General features: G+C 47.8%; 1 protein-coding gene across 1 annotated transcript in view; it reads left to right on the forward strand.

The window, feature by feature from the left end:
• The first annotated feature begins 9,725 nt into the window (after positions 1-9,725).
• Positions 9,726-20,277, forward strand: part of FGFR3 (fibroblast growth factor receptor 3) — a 55,035-nt gene continuing 44,483 nt past the window's right edge. The window contains exon 1 of the mRNA XM_080622785.1: positions 9,726-10,319. Coding sequence (XP_080478911.1) covers positions 10,157-10,319 — 163 coding nt within the window. The 5' untranslated portion in view covers positions 9,726-10,156. The remainder of the gene's footprint in view (positions 10,320-20,277) is intronic.

The raw sequence follows: 20,277 nt of genomic DNA on the forward strand, positions 1-20,277 counted from the left end.
GCTCTGCTCAATGGGCGCCATTGGCTATCACCAAGGGTCCCCAGATACAAAAACCAAGCAGCCATTTCTCAACACGAAAACCCTTCAACTGCCTGTGAAACACACAGCGTGACACCAGCACAAGACCTCTAAAGGAAACAGCCTTGGGAAAGGAAGTCAGAGAACTGGAAGAAAAGGAGGGGAAAGAGCAAGTAATCCAGATGGCAAATTATTAGTCTCCTTTTAGATCAGTGTTGGACTGAATAATGGCCCTGCACTGCTGTTTCCAACTAGATGAGCCACTGGCAATGTGGCCATGCTGTTTGCTTGGTGTAATTAATGTATTTAGGGTAGTTCCCCCCACAGGGTGCTCTCAGGGCAGCACCCAGGCAAGCTTTCCTCCCGGACACAGCAGAGCAGGTACACCCGGCTGCAGGGACAGCCCTTTGTGGAGGGAAATGATGCTCCACAGTTGAAGCATCCCCAGGTGAAACACCATTTCCTTTAGGTATATCCTGTATTTTCACTTGCAGGTAGGCTATTCTTTTGCTTTCATCTGGGTGGTTCATGATGATAAGCCATAGCACCTTATTCCAAATTGTGTTTATTACCAGTTTGACACATTACACTAGTGTCTATTTTTCAAGTCATTCCATGAAACACTTTCCTGACACAATCAAAATGACTATTAACTTCATGTTTGGCCTTATCAGAACCAATACTGACCTGGTTTCTTAGATCTGTCCAAGCCTGCTTACAAAAGGAATATTTTTCAAAGCAAATAAATACAAAATACTTTATGCAATTTAAAGTTAGCACGAGACCATTTCCCAGCACCAAACTCACCAATGCTCTTCGTGTTTCTCTGAACACAATATTCCTCCTGCAAAATGATCCATCGCCAGCCATTTGTCAGACTTCAGACCTTCCAGTAATGCTTACAATTTCCTGAACAGTCAACATTTATTTCCAAGTGGCTGAGTCAAGCCACAGGTAATTTATTGGCTGCAATCAAAATATGAAGTGAGGCATTTTGAAAGCTAATGTGTAACTGGAGGAAACCCATGGTGCCATGATGGGTTTTAGATTGCAGTCATATTTACGACCAATGATTGTCAACGTTATTTGTGTTTATGCCTCGATTGCTGTGCTATGTCATGCAGTCCTGCATAGCCAAAATCAGTGTCTTGACTTTAGAATCATCTCACAGCATACGGTGAAAAATGGTGTGAAACGAAAGTAGCATATTTTAGTCATTGAGCATGTCTCTCCATCAACCTTATCTTTCTTATCTTTAAAGAAAACTATAATTGGATAATCTTTACTTAATGTAAACTTCTAAAAGCTGGAAGCCATTTCAAGATTACACAGATTAACTGTGGCTACCTGTGAGAACATGCTTCAACATTTCTATGAATTCAGGGTGGATAAAAATCCAATGTCTCCAGTATTTATGAAACTATTTTGGCAAAGAAATGACTGGAAATTTGTCACACATCCTTCAAGCAAAAATGCTAACTTTTCTGCAGTGTCGTTGTCTCTCTTATTACCCTATGAGCCAGGCGGTTGGCTGGAAGCAAGTAGTGGTTTTAGCCTTCTGTTGGTTTGCTGCCTGGCTCCTAGGTTAACTTGAGCAGTCAGCTGCAGAGAGGAATGCATTTTTAAAGCTCAGGTTGTTTGATTTTGCTGTACGTTTTACATGTACAGATATTCCTTGTTGCACAGCCACACAGCTCTCTGCAGAGAAATCTGCCTGACACTGCATTACCCCCCTTCCACTGTGTAGTAAGATACAAACTATTACAAATATTTTGATATTTCTATGGTTTGAGGCATCAACAGCCACAGAGAAAATATGCCCTTTTCAACCAAGTTCCTACTTGTGTTCTCAATTGAAAAAGGAGATAATATATTCCTGGCAATCTGCAACCCTTTTGTCTTACCATGACATATGATTAATACTATGCCTGAATTTTGGAGAGGGACACAAATTTTGCTGTCACAATCAAGTGACTTGTATGAACCAGAGTGGATACTGCAGCCGCCTGTTTGTCGTGGGTTCTGAAATGCCCAGCTTTGTACACTTTTCCACCCAGAAAATGAGGTTTGCTCTCTCGAACCAGGACAGAGAGATGCGCAAGATCTACACTGTTTGCACGATGCCTCCCATGAGCCCACCATGAGCAATTAAGAAGCAATTTCTGAGTAAACTACATTAAGCCTTTTGGCAATTATTGCTGTTTTTCTGATTCACTTAAACTCTTTTCTTCCCTTGTTGCATCAAGTTCACAAACTAATGAGTGAGAGGAGTAACTTGATTTTGTCCATTAATGTTAGTTTCCAGTTACTGTCATAGTTACGCTCCCATAGTGATACTGGTATGTGTAGTTACACGTACCAGTATCACTAAATGATTGAAAATACCTACCTAATATTTAGATTCAGCCTCGAAGCAAACCTCTGCCCCCTTAGCTAGCAGGTCCACAGATTCCAGACACTATAGAGACTGAAGTAGACAGTCTGCATAAATATATGGGGGAAAAAAAGTATATTTAGTTACAGAAGAGTAAGTATATAGTAGTTTTCAATCAGTTTCACTGTAGTCTGTGGGTCTCCAGGATGCACTGACTTCTTCTGAACTGTCTACAAAACTTAACAAGAAAAATAAGCTTATTGTCAGTAGGCTTCAATTTAACTATACAAGGGGCTGAAGCTGTGCTGGGAAAAAAAAGTGGATGTCTGCAAATGAAGAAGATTGGAAATCACTGACTGAAAGCCACTGGCTGTTCTGGCTGTGGGTTTTTTTAAGGAAGACTGGAGCTATGCTCTAAAAAATGCCTTTAGAAGTATCTATTTACCTTGCATTTGTACTGAAGACACATTTGAGTGGGATTTGTAAAGAAATTGTAATCTTTTGGATTTAATGGTTGTATGAAAAGGAGGCCACAGACCCTAACCTCAGGCAAGATGATGGTTCAGAGAAATGAAGCCATCATACTCTATGGTTCTCCCACACTGGACCACCTCTGGCACTTCCAGCCAGTGCCTGTAGGTCTGGGGAGATCCTCTTTCTCTTTACATCCCTACAGTGAAGCGTTAAAGCCCCCCCCTCCATCCACTGAAGGCAACACGTGGGGCTGCTAAAATGGGGTGAAAATTACCCCCATTCAGCCACTGAGCATCCAGGATCCCTCCATTATCAGCAGATACTGGCACCATTAGAAGCAATCCAAGTTCAAAAAGTCTTATTTTGGAGACATCCAGTCCTCTCCATTGGGCACAGGGATAGCCCATATCCACCAGGTTCCTAACTCAGGTGCTAACTTGACTTGAAGCTATGTGGGGTTTAAAACCAAAGCAGACATGGGTGACAAAGTGTTGCAGAGGCAGGAGATGCTCAGAGGGTGGGGAGTTTCCAGAGTCACACAGTTAATGGCAAATCTGGGGGTAAACCTTGGGTCTTCTCCATAAATAAAAACCTTTGACCCATGGGTGAATCTTTTACAAGGTGCTCAAGATCAGGGGTACCCGGCATCCAGTGTTTCCAAATGCTTATTAATGATTCATCTGATCCATTGACCTACAGCAAAATCAGCTGTGAACAGCATGGCAGGGCTGATTCTCAACAATACAGCTGTTCCCCAGCACTTTTCTGGTCACATTTTAAATGACTCAGGGTTTCCTTTCAGAGCAGGTAGAGCTGACCTGTGCTAAAAGTGTATACAAACTCCCCCCAAAACCTGCGGCAAAATGCAAGAGAGGAGGGGGCCATCACCCAAATGTATAGTGAGCAATTTCTTCGTGTAAAAAAGTAATACAAAAGGGAATTTCTATCCCAGGAAGAGTGCCCAGCATTGAGCTCTCTTCTCAGAAGCCCACAGGATGTTTGTCCAGTTCAGGAAGAAAGTGATCTCTTTTACTCAAAGTATTGACTTGCACATGTCCCCCAATGCCACCAGGACCACTACCCATCCCCTGCCCACTGCAACACCCCAAGCACTGGCAAGGCTGTTTGTGCACTGCAAACTGCACTATAACCTGAGCAATCAATTCCTCCCCCTAGGAAAGAGGCTGCTCGAGCATCGCAGTGCTCCTGGAATGTTTGGGAATACTTGTCAAAACACGACTCCGGTTTCATTGTTAGTTCTATTAACATTCAAACATTTCCCTTGCTGATTAAAGGCACTGGCTCCACGCAACGTCTTAAAGTCAATACCTACCTGCCTCCTATCCAATTTCTTATGTAACTGCTGTTTTCCACACCACAAACGTTCTTCTCTTAATGACGAATGAAAAGATTTATGCCACAATTACTACGCAGAGGCCTTTCAGGGCGGACGGAGGCCAAACCTCTCTGACCACAGGTTGCATTCTTCATGATGTTTGATCTGGACATCCAGCACGCTGCATGAGGGGACTCACATTTCTGCAACAGCACAAGATCCCTGAGGTAGTTATCACTTTATTACAACAGAGCTGGACAAGGTCACGCGAGCCAAGCTGCACATCAGGAGTTGGTATTTGGGAAGGCAGTTCACCTTCCTCAGCTTTTTGGGGCGGCCAATTGTACCATGGGGATAACAACACTTAACTATCCCCTGTAGAGCTATCTGTTTATAAAGTATCCTGAGATCCTCAATTGCTTTTCCAGTACAAAGCTGCTGGATGTGCACAGAGGATCTGGAATGCATATGTGCATTGCTTCTTGTTTCAAAGGCCAGTAAAAGCTATAAAGCCACCCAATTCTGTAACACGTCCTGTGTATTTAATACACTGATACATCCACCCACCCTATCTCTGCAGCGATATACCCAGAGTAGAGCTTGCACCATGCTCTTTGGAAAAATAAAACTACCACAGGAATGGCAAGCAGATAGCCATACAAATCAGGCTCTAAGTTTGTGGCTAGCCTGCTGTCAGACTCAGCACTGTGTCAGCACCAGCTTGCAGGAGCACACAGGCTGTATTAAAGCGGAATTGAGAATGGCTGAATTGTCCCCATATTTGAGCCTTCCCCTGAAGCAGGACAACATGCCACTGAGAAAGAGCTTGCCTGAAAGTTGTAGCATGGATGCCCTAATGTTGACTAAAATTCTGCCATCCCTAATACATGAAAGATCTTGGCTTGCATTTATTTTAGGATGTGGCTGCTTATTCTGAAAGCTCTCATGCTGCTCAATACACATCCCTTCCCCTGCCTTAGAGTGGGGCAGAGCAAGGGAAAAAAAAGCCCCTGGAGAAAGAAGGGTAAGGTTATGGCCACCAGGCTATACAGCAGGGCCAGGACTCAGGGAAGAGCCCAGTATGTGACATCTCCGAAGGGTTGGATATGAGGGGTGTTTCCATACCCTCTGCTGCAGGTGGGCTGCCAGGGTAGGCAGGCAGTGACAGGCAGACACCGTCCTATGGTGGTCTGTGGTCATATCCAGGAGAGAGGACTTCAAGTATGGCCACTGGGCTCCCAGAAGCTCATTTTGGCAGTGCGTGGTTTCTCCTCACAGGCATCAGTCTGCACAGGCTGCTGGCGGATTAAACATGTTGTGGCTTCGTTTCAAACAGCCCCCCAAAGTAAAGTGTCCTTCTATACCCGCAAGCGCAATGCCCCAGCTCGTTTGAAATGTCCTAGTGGTGATGGCACGAATAGCTCTGGCAGGCAGAAGTGATCTCTGCCTTCTCCTCTCCATGCTCTGGAGCACTGTCTTGTTTCACCCCAAAGACAGGGCACACCCAGCCTACACTGGCGGTCAATGGCCCCTCGGGGAGCCACTGTGACCCCAGTGCAGTCCCCGCACGCAGCAGCTGTGCTGAGTCAGCATTATTTCAAGCTCTGATTTTTAAATCTTTGCTTCTCACACCCTCCACAGGCTTGCTGTTTTGCTTTGGGTTTGTTTTTTTCTCTGCACTTTCTCCCATCATTTGCTTTGATCTTCAAGTTGACGACTTATTTTACCTCTACCAGCACCTCCCCATGCACAGCTCCTGCAGAACAGGCTCGCTGGATGTCTCTCCAGCACACTCATTCCTTCTCTTTTCCCTGCGAATCAAACAACTTATCCTTCCAGAGCCCTCTATTCCTCATGTGTCTGTGCTGTTCGGTGGGAAAAATCCCATAAGATGAGGTTATGTTGCAGTCAGCTCGCAGAGGGTGCAGGCATAGAGAGAGCCTTCATAGGATGGCTTAACCTCTCTCAGTGTTTACCCTGACAATCATTTGGATCCTTAATCTTAGCAACAACGACTTTTCAGCTTGAAATTCAATAAACCTGCCTGGAATCACAGTCCTTTGGGCTGGCTAGCTAATAAAAAACGGTTTAGCCATTCCCATGCACCTTATTGATATAAATGGATGATGACATGAGCTCTGGAAAACATACCCCAGCGTCTACATCCGCTGATGCTATTTAACCCTTGGATGCTAAGGGTGGACAGCTTGGGCTCCTATTCCTGCACGCTGACATTGGTCTCTGAGCCAGTGTTTCAATTCAGTCTCATGTAACGGTCTGTTGGGTTGGAGGAGCAGCTCAGTACAGCACTGTGGGGCTGCACTACTCATTCTGGCATACACGTCAGTTAACAAGCCGCAGTGCTGATAAGGAATATTTGGTGATATTTATTGTGTGTACCTAATCTGATATGATTCAGAGACTCATGTGACCACATCTCTGATCAAACTTGCCAGCATATTAAAACTTAAATGAGAGCTTTAGGCACTTCATTGCTTTGCTTCAGTATTGATTCAGGAGTTGCTTTCTACCTGCTAACGAAGCAAGTTTTGGGAGCGTGGGGGTACCAGTCCCCAGTATCACTTTTGCAAGGTCCTTCTTGAGCCCAGACAGGGTTAGCTCAGGGTGGTCCCTGTGCTCTGCTGTCTGCCTTGCTAAATACAACAGCACAAAGTGCGGGGGAGCACCTTACAACAATGCACTGAAGACATGGCAGGGGAAGGGAAGTGGCTTGTACCACCACATCCCATCTCACATCTCATCACACTCTCTCCTCCAGCAATATCATCAAAGGTGACTCACAAGAAGGCTCATCCCAGAGGGCATTTGGACAGGTGTCTCACAGCCTGTCCCATCCCCATCTTCTGGACGGAAAGGTAAAGGGACTTCTCAAACCATTCAGACCCAGAGCTGATTTTGCTGACAGCATCCTGTTTAACTTATTTTGAGACTATCAGAAGGTTGCACTTCCAGAGAGAGAGATCAGGAGCTTCTCCTAGGCAGGGCTTTGAAGAAGTATGGAAGGAAAGAGGGGGTTTAGCCATGCCAATGCCAACAGAGCCTACAAGGACCCCCCAGAAAACCTCCCCAGGACATCTGCTCTTGGAGGCCAAGCCCTCAGCATGGTCCAGGCTTATGGGGGAGCTGTGAGAGCACGACAGTGACAGGCTTGGACATCAAGTACACTGCCAGCCACATCGTATTTCAGCCGCTAGCTCAGAAAAAGGCAGCGACTCACCATCCGTGAGCTGCTGAAAGGGGTTTGATTTTCATCACTGACAGCTCTGGATATTAAAGGGATAAACAAATATAAAGTTCTGGGAAGAGAATGTTTATAAAGGGTAAAAAAGAAGAACAAACATGTTGGCAGAGTATCCTTGTGTGAAGGCAAGGGCATGTTCCTAGCTTGAGGGGGGAAGGAAAACTTAGGGGCTAATATGCGGCTTATGGCATAACAGTCCTAAAATACATGCAATTGTGTTGTGCAGGGTTTACTAGGCTTCAAGCATGGATTTTTTTTATGGTAAGAAAGTGGCTGAGACACAGTCCAGAGCTGTAGTTTTTGCTGCATAGCCCCACATCCCAGGCTCTGCCTCGGTGGCCGCTGCAATGACAAAGCAGCTTCAGCAAACGTGTGCTTAATCGGGTCTGTGCTCCCCAGCCTCACATGAATGTGCTGCACTAGAGGTTAATAAATGGGAAACCTAAAAATATCCCACTCTAGGGAAAACTGTGAACCTTGAAGTCCTTCATACAGGACTATCTCAATACCCCTTTGATTTCCTGTAGCAAAGGGCTTCCAAATGTTATAAGCTTTTAGTTTTCCTCCAAATGAAAACCAGTTCAAAACCATTAAAAGGGCTGAGCTGACTCGATCTGAGATGCAGACCTTTACATCTCCCAGCAACCTTAAAGCTCCCCAGGTTGGGATTGGCTGTTTACATCCTACTACCCCACTCCGGGAGCATCATGAAGGTGTTTGTCTTCGCTTGACATGGAGAACAGTCACTGCAGTGCTTCTGAAATGCCGTCATAGTGTGAGAAACCACCCCGAGCTCTCACTTTGGTTTGTATTTTAGGTCTTAGGGAAGCTCCTGATCCTCCTTTGGTGCTCTCCTCTTGGAGAATGGGGCTCAGAATAGTAACAATAATAGGTGTTGCTCTTACCCTGCTGACTTTACATGAGATCAGAATTTGGCCCTGCTTTTGCCAAAAGTCAGTGACGGCAGCGGCTCCTCACGCAGTGTTCTAATGATGCTGCTGTTGTTTTTATTTGTATCGATTTGCTGGCACCTCCAGCACAGCAGTTGTGAGAGCAAACATCACACAGGCTGACACGCTGCCAAGCTGTCTCTGCAACGGTGAAATAACCACATTTTATTTCTCTGTCTGCTTCTCCCCCCATTGTTTTCATTTAAACCGATGGTGTCACTGGCGAGGGTCTCTGGTGACATGTAGGATTTCCTCGCCGCAGCCCCGTCTCAATGCTTCCCCACACAATGCGACAGTATTGAGATGTCAGAGCCTCTGTGCCTGATAAAGGTATCAAGACAGATCTCGGTCCCAGCGACAACAGCACAAACTGAGCCCTCCCCAGCGGCCACCAGCGGTCCCCGCTGCATCCCTCACTTAAGCCAAACCTCCGCAGTGCCCTGGCTTTTCCGCTGACCCGAACAACCTCAGCTTGGCTCTTACGCAGGTTGGGGTTTTGGGGCCCCCTGTGCAGAGCATTTTCAGCTCTGCTAATATTTGCATCTATTTTTGGCGAATGAGCTGTTGCGTCAAGGAGGATTAAAGTGGAGCTGTGACTTCTCCGTGCGAAGCCACTCGGATCGCCTGTCAGCAGGAACTGAGGCATGCCACTTAGGCAGCTCGGCTGTGTCGGGGGGTCTCTGAGATGACCACACTATCCCAAACCATGGCTGTGATCCCAAACCATAAGTAGATCATTGTAATCATAACTAAACGCAAGTGACATATAGTTAGGTTTTATTAAAGCAGCAAACATGCAGAGTCTGCAGAAGCTGTGATTATTCCCATCAATAAAACACAGCGATTCTGGGGTTTGGTGGGTGAAGTCGGGGGGCTCAAATCAGGTTGCAGGTGGCTTCGTTTCGGGGTACAGGACGGCAACCATGACGGGGAGAGGATGCATTGCCTGTTGGCTGTGCAAGTCCTCAGACTGAGCCGAAGCGCTGCTCATCCTTTGGTCCACGGACCCCCTCCAGCCCCTTCCCACCGCCTCTTCTCGGAAAACTCGCACTTCTAGGGCCAGAGAAAGGAATCACAAGGGTGCCACCACGGGAGCGCTGCCGGGAGGTTGAGCCAACTTTAACTCACGTCTATGGGAAAAGGGCGCCTGCCTCACCCCGAGCGCTTGGCGGGAGAACCCAGCGGCCCGGCCGCCTCCTTCCCCCTCCCATCGGAGCCCCGTTCGTCCCCCCCCGCAGCTCCAGGGGCCGGGCGCGGAGCGGAGCGGGCGGCGGGCGCGGCCCCCCGCGGCGGCGGCGGCGGGGCGGGGCGGGACGGGGCGGGCGGCCCTGCCCGGCGGGCGGAGACATCGCGGCCGCCCCGCTCCGCGCCCGCGCCACTCCGAGCAGACGCAGGAGAGCCGCGGCGGTGGGTGGACGGACGGGCGGGCGGCGGACGGGGCTCCTGCGGGCGGGCGGGCGCGCTCGCTCCCTCCATGCGCGGTGCGCGGCCAGCCGCGGGGCTTGCGCAGGTAGGCGCCCGCGCTCAGCGCGTTGCCCCCGTGCGTTTTTACTCCATTCACCACTTTTTTTCCCTCCCTTTTTACTACTGTTTTTCCTTTTTTACTCTTATTTTTCCTCCTTCTCCTTGTCGGCACCAGGGGCGGGGCGGTTCGTCCTCCCCTCCCCTAAGCGCCTCTCTCCCTCTCCCGGCAGCGCGGCGGCGGAGCGGAGCGGTGAGCGGCGGCAGCATGCGGCCGCGGGATGTCTGAGGCGGGCGGTGCGCTGCCCCGGCGCCGCGCCGGAGGCATGCGGGCGGCCTGGGGCTCCGTCTGGTGCCTGTGCCTGGCGGCGGCCGTCGCAGGGATGCCGGCGGGGCGGCGGGCCGGCGGAGCGGCGGCGGAGAGGAGCGGCGGGCAGCCGGCAGGTAAGGCAGCTTGCGCGGCCGCGCACACGTGCTTCGCGGTGCGGATCGGGTCGGGAAGGGGGGATCGGTCGCGGTTGGGATCGGTTTAACTCTACAGGCCCCCTTATCAGAGAGCGGAGCGGGTGCGGACCTTCGGAGCCGTCTTGGGAGCGGGAGTTCGGAACGCGGGGGACGGCAGCCGGGCGGGCCGGGTTCTCCTCCTCTCCCCGCGGCTCGGGCAAGCCGCAGAGGCGCCCAGGAGGGAAGAACTGCTTTTAAGACGCTGCCTGTCTCCCTTGAGCCCTCTCCCCGCCGTGGCAGTGCATGCAGCACCCCGGGTGGGACCCGTGGCTGCGGTTGGGGAAGGAAGGATGCCTCCGCAGCGCATCTTCAGCGCACATCCGAAGTGCTCCGGGAGTGTGTGTGCTTGGGTGGGAAAAGTGAGGAAGGGTCGTTTATAGCTACGTTTTAGGAGCAACACGAGTTGCGCCGGCTGCAGGCAGGCAGACGCTGGATCGCAGCTTAGTAACTGTGCTGAGGAGGGAACAGCATTTCGGGGGAGCCAGCGAAGGTCTCTCCTCGAGTGGCAGCGCTGCAGTTGCAAGTGAAAGAAAGTTGACACGTCGGACAAAAGCTGTTTAGTTTGCTGTTGCGGCTTTCTTAATGATACACGGCGGGTTTGAAACGTGTCTCTGATACGCCTCAGCTGCTACCTGAGTCCCTGTTTATTTTTCAAAGCTCTTTTAATGGAAGGGAGCCCCCTCGCAGTCCCCCGTTTCGGGGTTGCATGTACCCGGCAGAAAGTTTCCATTGTTCAGGAAAGGGTTTGAAGCCTGTTTGCCAAAAAAGTGACAGGGGAATAAATGGGCTTCGTGGAGGCTGGGGGGTGGGGGCATTACTTTCATACCCCTTTTGGTTAAAGCTATAAATCACACCGGGGGTTGGTTTTGTTTTCAAGAAAGTCCTAATAAAACACCAGATTCTTAGTGTAACTCGTTTGGCTCATTTTTCACAGCCAAAAGAATTGATTTATGGGGCAACATCTCGGCGACTTGGTCAGAGCAGTTGAGGTCGGTGTGCAGAAGGAAGGGAGCAGCCTGGGCTGGTTGTAAGGGTGGGAAGCGGCAGAAGCGAAGTGTCCCCACTTCTCCTTGGTTTAGGCTTAAGTACGTATTGGCACTGGCACTGTAGGCAGGTTTGAAGCAATGGGGAAGGGAGCAACCTCGGTGGTCCCCTGGGTTCCCCCCACACCTTCAGCCTGTAGCTGGGGGTTGATAATGTGTTCAAGTGGTGATAAACCCTCGTGCTCTTAAGACACTTTTGCAAGTTAAGGCTCTAGGATGCTGTTGGAAATGTAGCAAGTGGCATATTCAGAGTTCGCACTGAGGGAAACATCATCAGATGTCTGTGAGCTGAGCGATGGGTTGGGATTTCTAGGGGCTCCGGCAGGAATCTTCAGGACAGGCTCTCTTACCACTGTCAGCTTTCCCCAAGGCAGAGTTGTCACTGTCAACCCCCTCTGTGCTCCTTGGGAGCAGGATTCAGCTCTGTGCAGAGGGCTTCCATTAACTCCAGCACCCATCGATGTCTCCAAGGATCACCCCATCACTATGAACAGGCTGGGGGCTGTGTAGGGATGCTGGTGACTCTCCCACAGCCACCAACCACGTGTGCTGCAGGGAAGTGTGAAGTTGGTGCTGCTTGCCCAGCTCCGTGCTGAAGCCAGCAGCCCAGCAAGCACAGAGGCACCCGCTGCCCGTCCGACCTGGGGGGGAAAAGGTTGCGCAAAAGAAACTGTAAAGAATATAAAACTTCAGGGCCAAGTAAAAACACATTTTACTTTTTCAGTCTTTTTGAATTGAATGGTAAAAAGCAAATTCTTTCTCCTAGTCAAATGGGCCATGGGATATTGGCTCATTACTGAGGGTTGTTGTTCGCTGGGCTTTGCATTTACAGTCTAAGGCCTTATTTTCCATAAAGGGGCTTGGAAGGATTTTTCCCCAGTGATCTAATTCTCCACACGGGGCTGTGAAGGCTATAACAGCTACTGCTTTGTGCCTATACTCAGCTACATAAAACACACATTGAAGGGAGGCATTCTGGAGGTATGTGTATGTTTGCTAATATGAATACTCGCTATTAGCGGAGGTGGAGGGGGTGCAGGTTTTAACATCTCCGCAGGGAGGTGTTCGGCTGTTGGCAGGAAGGAGGCAGATGGCGGGGCTGTTGCTGAATAGAAGCTAAACTAAAAACACCAGGGGCCTCATCTGGGCTGAGTTTCTCTTCTCTCCCTTTCTCGGGGCTGCTGCAGGAAGAACAATGTCAAATTTCCCCCCCACCCCCCTTTTTTCTCTTTTTTATGAATGAAAGTAGAGAGGCGAGGCAGGATTGAATGTGTATGTCATTCAGGGGCTATGACAGAGATGATTAGGGAGGTCAGTGAACTCCTTTGCAGCCTTGAGCATGCGGTCACTCTATTCAGCAGCCACAGAATAGACATCAATATAAAAAAGCCCGTCCAATTTGCATTAGTATTCAGATAAAGATATTACTTGGTACGATTTGTGCATGTCAAGTAACGCTGGCTGTTTTCTTAGAGAGCAGACCAACTGAAACAGGAGAGTTTTGCTTTTAAAAACTTCAGATAACCGGCATGTCTCCTGTGGCTGGTCTGTATGTGTCTGTCTGCATACGGTGTACATGGAAAAAGGGAATTTCTGGGCTTCTTAGGATTTGTAGTACACTAGTTAGCTGCTAAAGCTGTCTGTGTGAATTGAAAGAGTTGTATAGAGAGCCACTAATGTCTGAGCAGATTTGTGCAGGAAGGGGAGAGCTCTCCCAATCTGTCAGGAGCAGGAACTGAAGTTCCCTTGTGCAGCACTGGAGTCAAATTGTCACTCAAGAGTTACTGCACAGAAGGATTTCAAGCCAAAAGAACGGAAAAGGGGCTCTTTTGGGATTTTGTTTAAGTTGAATGGGAGGGCATATATCAATTCCTATGACTTTTGTGCTTGGGAAGAACTGGTGATGTGCTGGTTGAGATGTTGCTCTTCATGAAGCTGGTGGCAGCCAGGCTCTCATAGCCTTTCGGCACTCACTCAGCAATGGGTCTGAGGTGTAGGGTACAGTGATCTGCATCACTTCGCTTTGTATGTTTGAGCATTTCAAATTTCACCTTGAAATTAAATGGGTATTGCTGTGAGTCCCAGATGGCACCAACCATTCCTGGAGCTGTCCTCAGGATTTATGTGTTAAAACCCTCTGAAAAGAGTCTCTGATATATTGATCATGCTTCTTACTTTTGCTTGAGACCAGAAACACTTTAGATTCAGTGGGCAGCTGTGAGCAATACAGTTCTGACATTAAAAGTTGATCTGTTTGTTCTCATTAACAGCTAAAAATTGAATCTTTAATGTTGAGACTAATATATTTTACTGAGCGATAAAATAAGAGGATGTAAGTAAAGGATGATAAAATATGGCTTATATAAAAATCTATTTCTTAACTAGCAAATAGTGAACTACAAAGTCCATTCCAGTGCAGAGATGGACTCTAATATATTTGATACTGGCTGTATAACGTCAGGACTTCTGCACGTATTGACAAGGGTCACTCCAATTAAATCTCAGGATTTCTTTCTTCTTTTAATTAAGACTTTACTAACAACCACTGAGTAGGGAATGTGATGAAAGTAAATCTGAAAATGGTATAGTGAAGTGATGATCTGCTAAGTAAATCTCACAATTAAGGCAAGCCATTCTGACCAGCAGGGTGACTGTTATGACTCCCTCCAACAAATCTTCAGTGCTGTTTGGGAAAGTGTACCTGTCCCAAAGCCTGCCTGAGTGTGGGTTTGGAAGTTGGGCAAACACTATAAAGAAGTCTTGATGGCTGCATCACCGCTGCATCCAGACTGTTTCCATCCAGTGGGACCCAGTCTGCTGCCTGGACAAAGCTGAAATCTTGTGTGAAGCTGGAGGAGGACTTTCCCCCTTTTATAAGGCTGGGAAACAAAATATTTCTTCTTAAAATATAATCAATAAAAGTGAACTTTGACACCCAGCTCTGTGCTTAGAAAGCTGTTCTCTCTGAAAATTTACTGCGTACATCTGCTGTTTCACTTGGAGACCCTAAAAGACAGGGAATCAGCCCAGTTTCTGAGCAGTTATTAAAGCTCCAGTTTACAGAAGCATTTGACCAAGCCGTTTCTGACAGTGATCTGTCAGCTGGCACACAGAGCTGTGACTGAAGGCGTTAGCTGAACTGTGATTTCAGCTAAGGTTTTAGGACACGGCCTGCTGGTGGGTTTTTCTAGCTGGTCCTTGAAGTGTGTAGGGTCCAGTGTAGGAACCTGGGCATGAGCCCTCAGACTTCAGAATAGGTGGAAAAGTGGCTGTGTGGTTCTTATAGAATCAACTAGGTTGGAAAAGACCTTTAAGATCATCAAGTCCAACCGTTACCCCAGGACTGCCATAGTTTAGCTTTCGGCAATTTTTAGTGCATGTGGGGTAGACCCAGCAGGAATATTGCAAATTCAGGTATTTCTACTAAAAATAGAAGTGAAATCCCTCCCCAGTTTGGTGACTTTCTCCCAGCTAGGCTGAACCTGATACATGGACAATCAATTAAACAGACTTAAATCTGTTCCCTATTTGGGTAGCTTTTTCTCCTTTTTCCTAGTGTACTGCATGCTTGTAACTTCTCCTGTGTCTTGGGAGCTTGTTTGGCTCTCCATACCTGTTTCTTTGTTTCTTCTGATCCTTCAAAACCCAACCAAAACCCAAATACAAACCCTAGCTTGAAATTGCCTGCTGACTCAGCACCCTCCAAGCCATTTGATAGCATGGTTTGATGTTTTGGTGTTTGCCATTTCATCTCTTTTTAATACTGGTTAGTTAGTTAATAAACTTTATTCTCCTCCATGTACTAGGCTGGATGCCAGAGAGGATGGTGGCTTGGTAAAAATTTGCCTCACATCCTTTTCTTTGCAGCAAATGGGACTGTGGTTCAGCAAAGCCATTCATGGTACGTGGAAGCGGGCAGTCCCTGCTGTTAAGGGGAGTAAGTCTGATAGTACCGCCATTGCAAATGCTGGGCTAAACCCATGTCTGAAGACACGTACGATACCGAAGCCACCTTAAATACCTTGTTACACCCTGACTTCTTTTTCTTGGCCTCCTACAGAGCTTATCAGTTTACTGTTTGCTGCTCCTTTGGCTGTTTATCTGGGGATCTTGTAAAGAAATGCGTACTTTTTCTCTGACTGTCCCGGTGCCCCCTTTCTGATACGCTCACAGCTCAGGTTGCCAAGTGCCGCAGATATGATTTAAAGCCCTGAATGTGTGAAGAAGGGCTTTTATTCCTGTGGTGAATGCGGTCTTGGTGGTGTGCTTACCCCTGAAGTATCTGCTCCTTGGCTTGAATGACCAGGAAGTTTCTGTAATATCAAGAGCAAACAAGAACTGTGAGATACGAGCTGAGTAAAACCTTTGGTAAACTTAGTAGTTAAAATGTGAAAGGTAATCAGATGTAAACCTGCCCTGTTATTCTGATAGGCTGTCTGGGGAGGCTGTTGCATTCAGGCGGTACAGACTAGCCAGGAAGTTAACTTTTTGTTTATTCCTGTAACACTCAGCTTATGCAATGTAGCAAAGCTTTTTAATGAAGAATATAACAGCACAGTTAAGCAAGAAAAACTTTCTCCAGTAACTGCTTCAGTTTCAGATGTGCTCATCTAAAAAAGGTGTGGTATTTATTGCAGAGGAGGAGGTAGGTCTCGTGTGCTGGCCTTGCTTTGTCAAATCTAGAAAGCAGAGGAAGGTAAAGAGTTGGTTAAATAAAGAGGTGATATTAAAACTTGGAAGGAGATTTCTTTATCACACAGAACTGTATGCAAAACAATTACCATGTGCTTACACGCTTAGCATCAGTGAGATGTTGGGGCTGTGCCATTTCTGCAGGTTGCGAGGGGTTAAAAGTGTTCATGACTCAGAAGTGAGAAGGGTTCCAAGTTTTCAGGTGAGGAAAGGATGAAGTCTAGGATCACTCTCTGCAAGCAAGGAAAGTTCTGCAGGCTGTGGTGTGTGCTGAAAGCTCTCTTCCCTGGGAAGGCCACAGCATGAGGACTCCAGTGTCTGTATTTGCACCCAGGGGTTTTACTGTGCACTATTGTACTACCTGCAAATGCCAAGCTGACACATGGCAGCATGTTGGTTGGGTTTTCTTTCTCTCTTTTCCTTTAACCTAAGGAGCCAAGCCTCCTATATTTGTTCGTTTAAGCATAAGGCATTTAGGGAAAGGAAGTAACACGCAATCATGGTGCACTATGGCATGCCAGAGATCCATAAGGCTGGCTTCCCAACTCCTGCTGTTTGATAACTGATGAAAGTATTTATCAGCTTGTTTTCATTTAATATAGAAAATGGAGTGTTTTATAGTTTTGTCTTTATTGCACCAAACTACTTTGTGCTGTTCACAAGGAATCTCACTGAACAATTTCAGCTGATGTAGTTAAATCAGTGAAGCTTTGGAGACCAGATCACTGCTAGGTGATCTCTTGGACTTTGTGGAGATGGGGTGCAGACATGGTCCTCCTAGCAGGACCCATATCCTGGAGCTGTCTGGTCCCTTGTGTTGCTGGTGGTGGCTCTGCAGAGGAACTGTTGAGGTTTCATCATGGCCGTGGAGCAGAGAAGATGATGTGAAGTCCTGAGGAGAGTGTTTCTGTTCAGGGCTCCATGGGGTGCTGCAGGGTAACTGCATCGCCCTGGACTGACTACTTAACTCCTTTTAGTCCCCCTGGGGAAGGCAAAATAAGCACCTATGAAGGCTTTTCTCTTGAGGAAAAGTGAGCTATGGGAGAAGTTCCTGGATCCAAATGATGAGACCAGCTTTTATCGACCTTATGCGTTCCCTGTCAAAAAAACCCTGAAAAGCTCCCAATAATTGGATTTTTTTATTTTACTTTGATGCTTGGCAGAGCTTGTAAAGATTCTTCATGGCAAGCTTGGCCATGGGTTGTTACTTTGTTTAGGGATTTCGCCATTCTCTGCTGCTTGTAGTCCTGTAAAAATAATAATGAGGTCCTGATCTTGCGCCTATTGAATCCAAAGCGAAAAGCCCCCATTGATTTCCAAGGGAGCAGACTGAAGCCCTTCACAGATCGTGGTGGGAGCAGCTATTTAGCATATGCAGGGATTGTTTGGGAAGTTTTCTAATGACCCAAACATTTTAACAAGCGGAGGAAACTCAGCAAGTAAAAGGGCTCCCCGCTTTGGGGGTGGGGAGATGCCTGGTGCCTGGTGCTGCTTTTTGGGGGCAATCCCTGGAGCCGGCTCTCTGACCTCCCGTTCCTCTCACTCTGCTGTAAAGCAGACCTTCGCTTCCCATCTTGGCTTTTATAACTGCGGCTTTGGTGCAAACCGGTGGCAGCATCACAGCCCAAACGCGACGGTGACGACCTGAGGCAATGGTGATGGTCACTGCCCGGGCCCCCCCTGCAATCACTCTGGCGCAAGTCTTGCGTGGAGCCGAGCCGCAGTGCCGGCCGCCATGCGCTCATGCCCCATCCTTATTGCCATTGTATCAGTGTCGGCCGGCATTAGCCCCTAGTGCTGTGATCTGTGGGCCGCACAATGCGCCGGGGAAAGTGTTAATAATCCCCTGCGGGAGTCCGCAGCGAGCCGGGGCCGAGCCGGCTTTCCCTGCACCGAGACCTGCATCGGGATAGGAGCCGGTGAAGAGCTTTCCCGGCACTTTATGGGCTGCAAAAGCAGGGGAGAAAAGAGTTTTCTCAGAGGATTTGAGGTTTGGTTTTTTCATACCCCCCTCTTTCATGTGCAAGACTCAAGCAGAAGAAATTCCCTCGCAGCAAAATACTTGAGCAGCTTGTTTGGAGGCTGTAGGTCTTGAGCTAACTGATGATTTGATCTTCGTTTAGGTTTTTATAACTTGTCTATATAGATTCCCCCAGGCAAGAGTTTTGTTCCTAGCCAGTAGCAGGATCTGTGCAAGATGAGCATGTTGATTCCCCAAGATGTGCTTTGGGAGATGGGGGGTATCGGAGCTAAAAGTGAAGGGGAAAAACCGGTTGCAATGGAAAGATTATGAGTGTGCCCTGACAACTAGCATGTGCAACCAAAGATAAATCCTCCATGAGCCTGTCTTTAATTAAAAGAATGACTGGAATTAGGCATAGAACCATCTCTCCTGATCTGTATCATGTGTATCTGTACGAATAAAGCATTTTTGGGGAGGGAGAAGAGAAAAACACCAGATTTTAATCTTCCTTTGGTAGCCGATACATCTGCCTTTTGAAAGGGCATATTTCTCCCTGTCTTAGAGTACCCAGGCTTGTTGACAGTAAACAACTGTCACTTGGCAGTTTATGAAAGAAGAATGTTTGAGAAAACATGTCCAGTTTAAATAGTTATGTTAATAGGCTGGGGATTCAAGTGGGGGGGGCTGGTAAATGGAGGTGCATAAATTAGCTGGTATTTACTGCGTAAGAGATGAGCTATGAGTTAATGCAGTGGTGGGGGAAAGAAGGAGAAAGAAAAACCGCATGAATTTTTACAGCCGGTGTGTTATGCATGGTTTCTGTGAAAGCATTATTATTTATTCCAGAGAAAACTCAAAAAGCCTCTTTTTTTTTTTGCTGTGTGTGGTGGGTTGGGCCCTGGGAGGCCTCTGGGTGGGATGCGCCACAGGGCTGGGAGCCCAGCACTCCCACTGACCGGACCTAATGCTGCTTCACGCTCCACGGGCAGCACTTAGACCTTGCAGCAACCCTGATGTGTCCTTAGCCGTTGCTTCGCAGGGGTGATGGGAAGAGGAGGCTGCAGGAAAAGTCTGCCCTCCCAATTTGTGCACTGATTAATTACAGAAAGGAAGGAAAAAACCAGCAGTAAGGAACGGCAGATGGTGTCCTCTCTGCATCCTTGCCTCAAGTTGCTACAAATCCATCACCCACCTTCTTCAGAGTTACAACATTCATGAACATAGTGAGTGATGAGCGAGTGCAAAGCGTTGGTTCCAGCTCGGCATCGGTGTCGAACACATAATGAGTGAGAGCCTGATGTCAGGCACTTGAGATCTTTAATTAAGCATAAAAAACAAGTTTCAGGCTTTCCATTCTGCTGATTTCCCTGGCTTGGGAACAAGGGCATAAGCAGCTATTGGGGAATGCTGGCCTTAGTCTTGAGGATAGCCACCCTCCTGCGCTCTCAGCTCCCGTTCTAGCTGGGTTACAGTATAAATGCAGTAGATACTGTGGCGTTTAAGTAAATACAATGTTACAGATGCTCAACTTTACTTTCAACCTTGGGTATCTTGGAGGGGGCACCTTGAAAGCAGCACCTTCCCTTCTGTTCATTCCAAATAGAGCAGAGAGTGCTGCAGGAGCAAATGGGCGCATCGTCATGCTCTGGGAGTATGAACGAAAGGATCACAGTTTTCTTTTGGCCAGTGGCTCAATTAGTATTGCAGCTATTTGGACAGGGAGGCAAATGAAACCCAAACCTGAAGCCTCCTGCCACAGAAATGCTTTGCAATATGCCCAGACAAAAAGGAAAATAACCTCTAGAAAGTGTTTATGAGTTGTGCTGGGACTCCAACCTGTGTTGTTATTTAGTGAAGAATAAGATTTCTGCCTCATTTTTATGTGTAGGCTGTTGGCATCAGGGGATTTGTGGGGGAAAAGTCTTCATAGAGGGATGAGAACAACACAGAGGCAGACAGCATGGGGTTCTCCTATGCCCCATCTCCCTTGGTGCAGGGACAAAAAGGGGCAGGTTTGTACCTTCCACTCTGGTTCCTACAACGGGTTGAGAAACTGAGCTGTCTGCCTGGGTCTGATGACCGCACAGTGTAAATCCTTCCTGTGAGGAGCTCTCAACAACCCGAACAACGTCATCTTGTGGGTGGAATGTGTTAGTCCTGGCAAAAAAAGGCCTGAAACCTCCTCAGGTGCTTTCAAAAT

The sequence above is a fragment of the Psittacula echo genome (assembly GCF_963264785.1).
Source record: "Psittacula echo genome assembly, chromosome: 1".
NCBI classification, from domain to species: Eukaryota; Metazoa; Chordata; class Aves; order Psittaciformes; family Psittacidae; genus Psittacula; species Psittacula echo.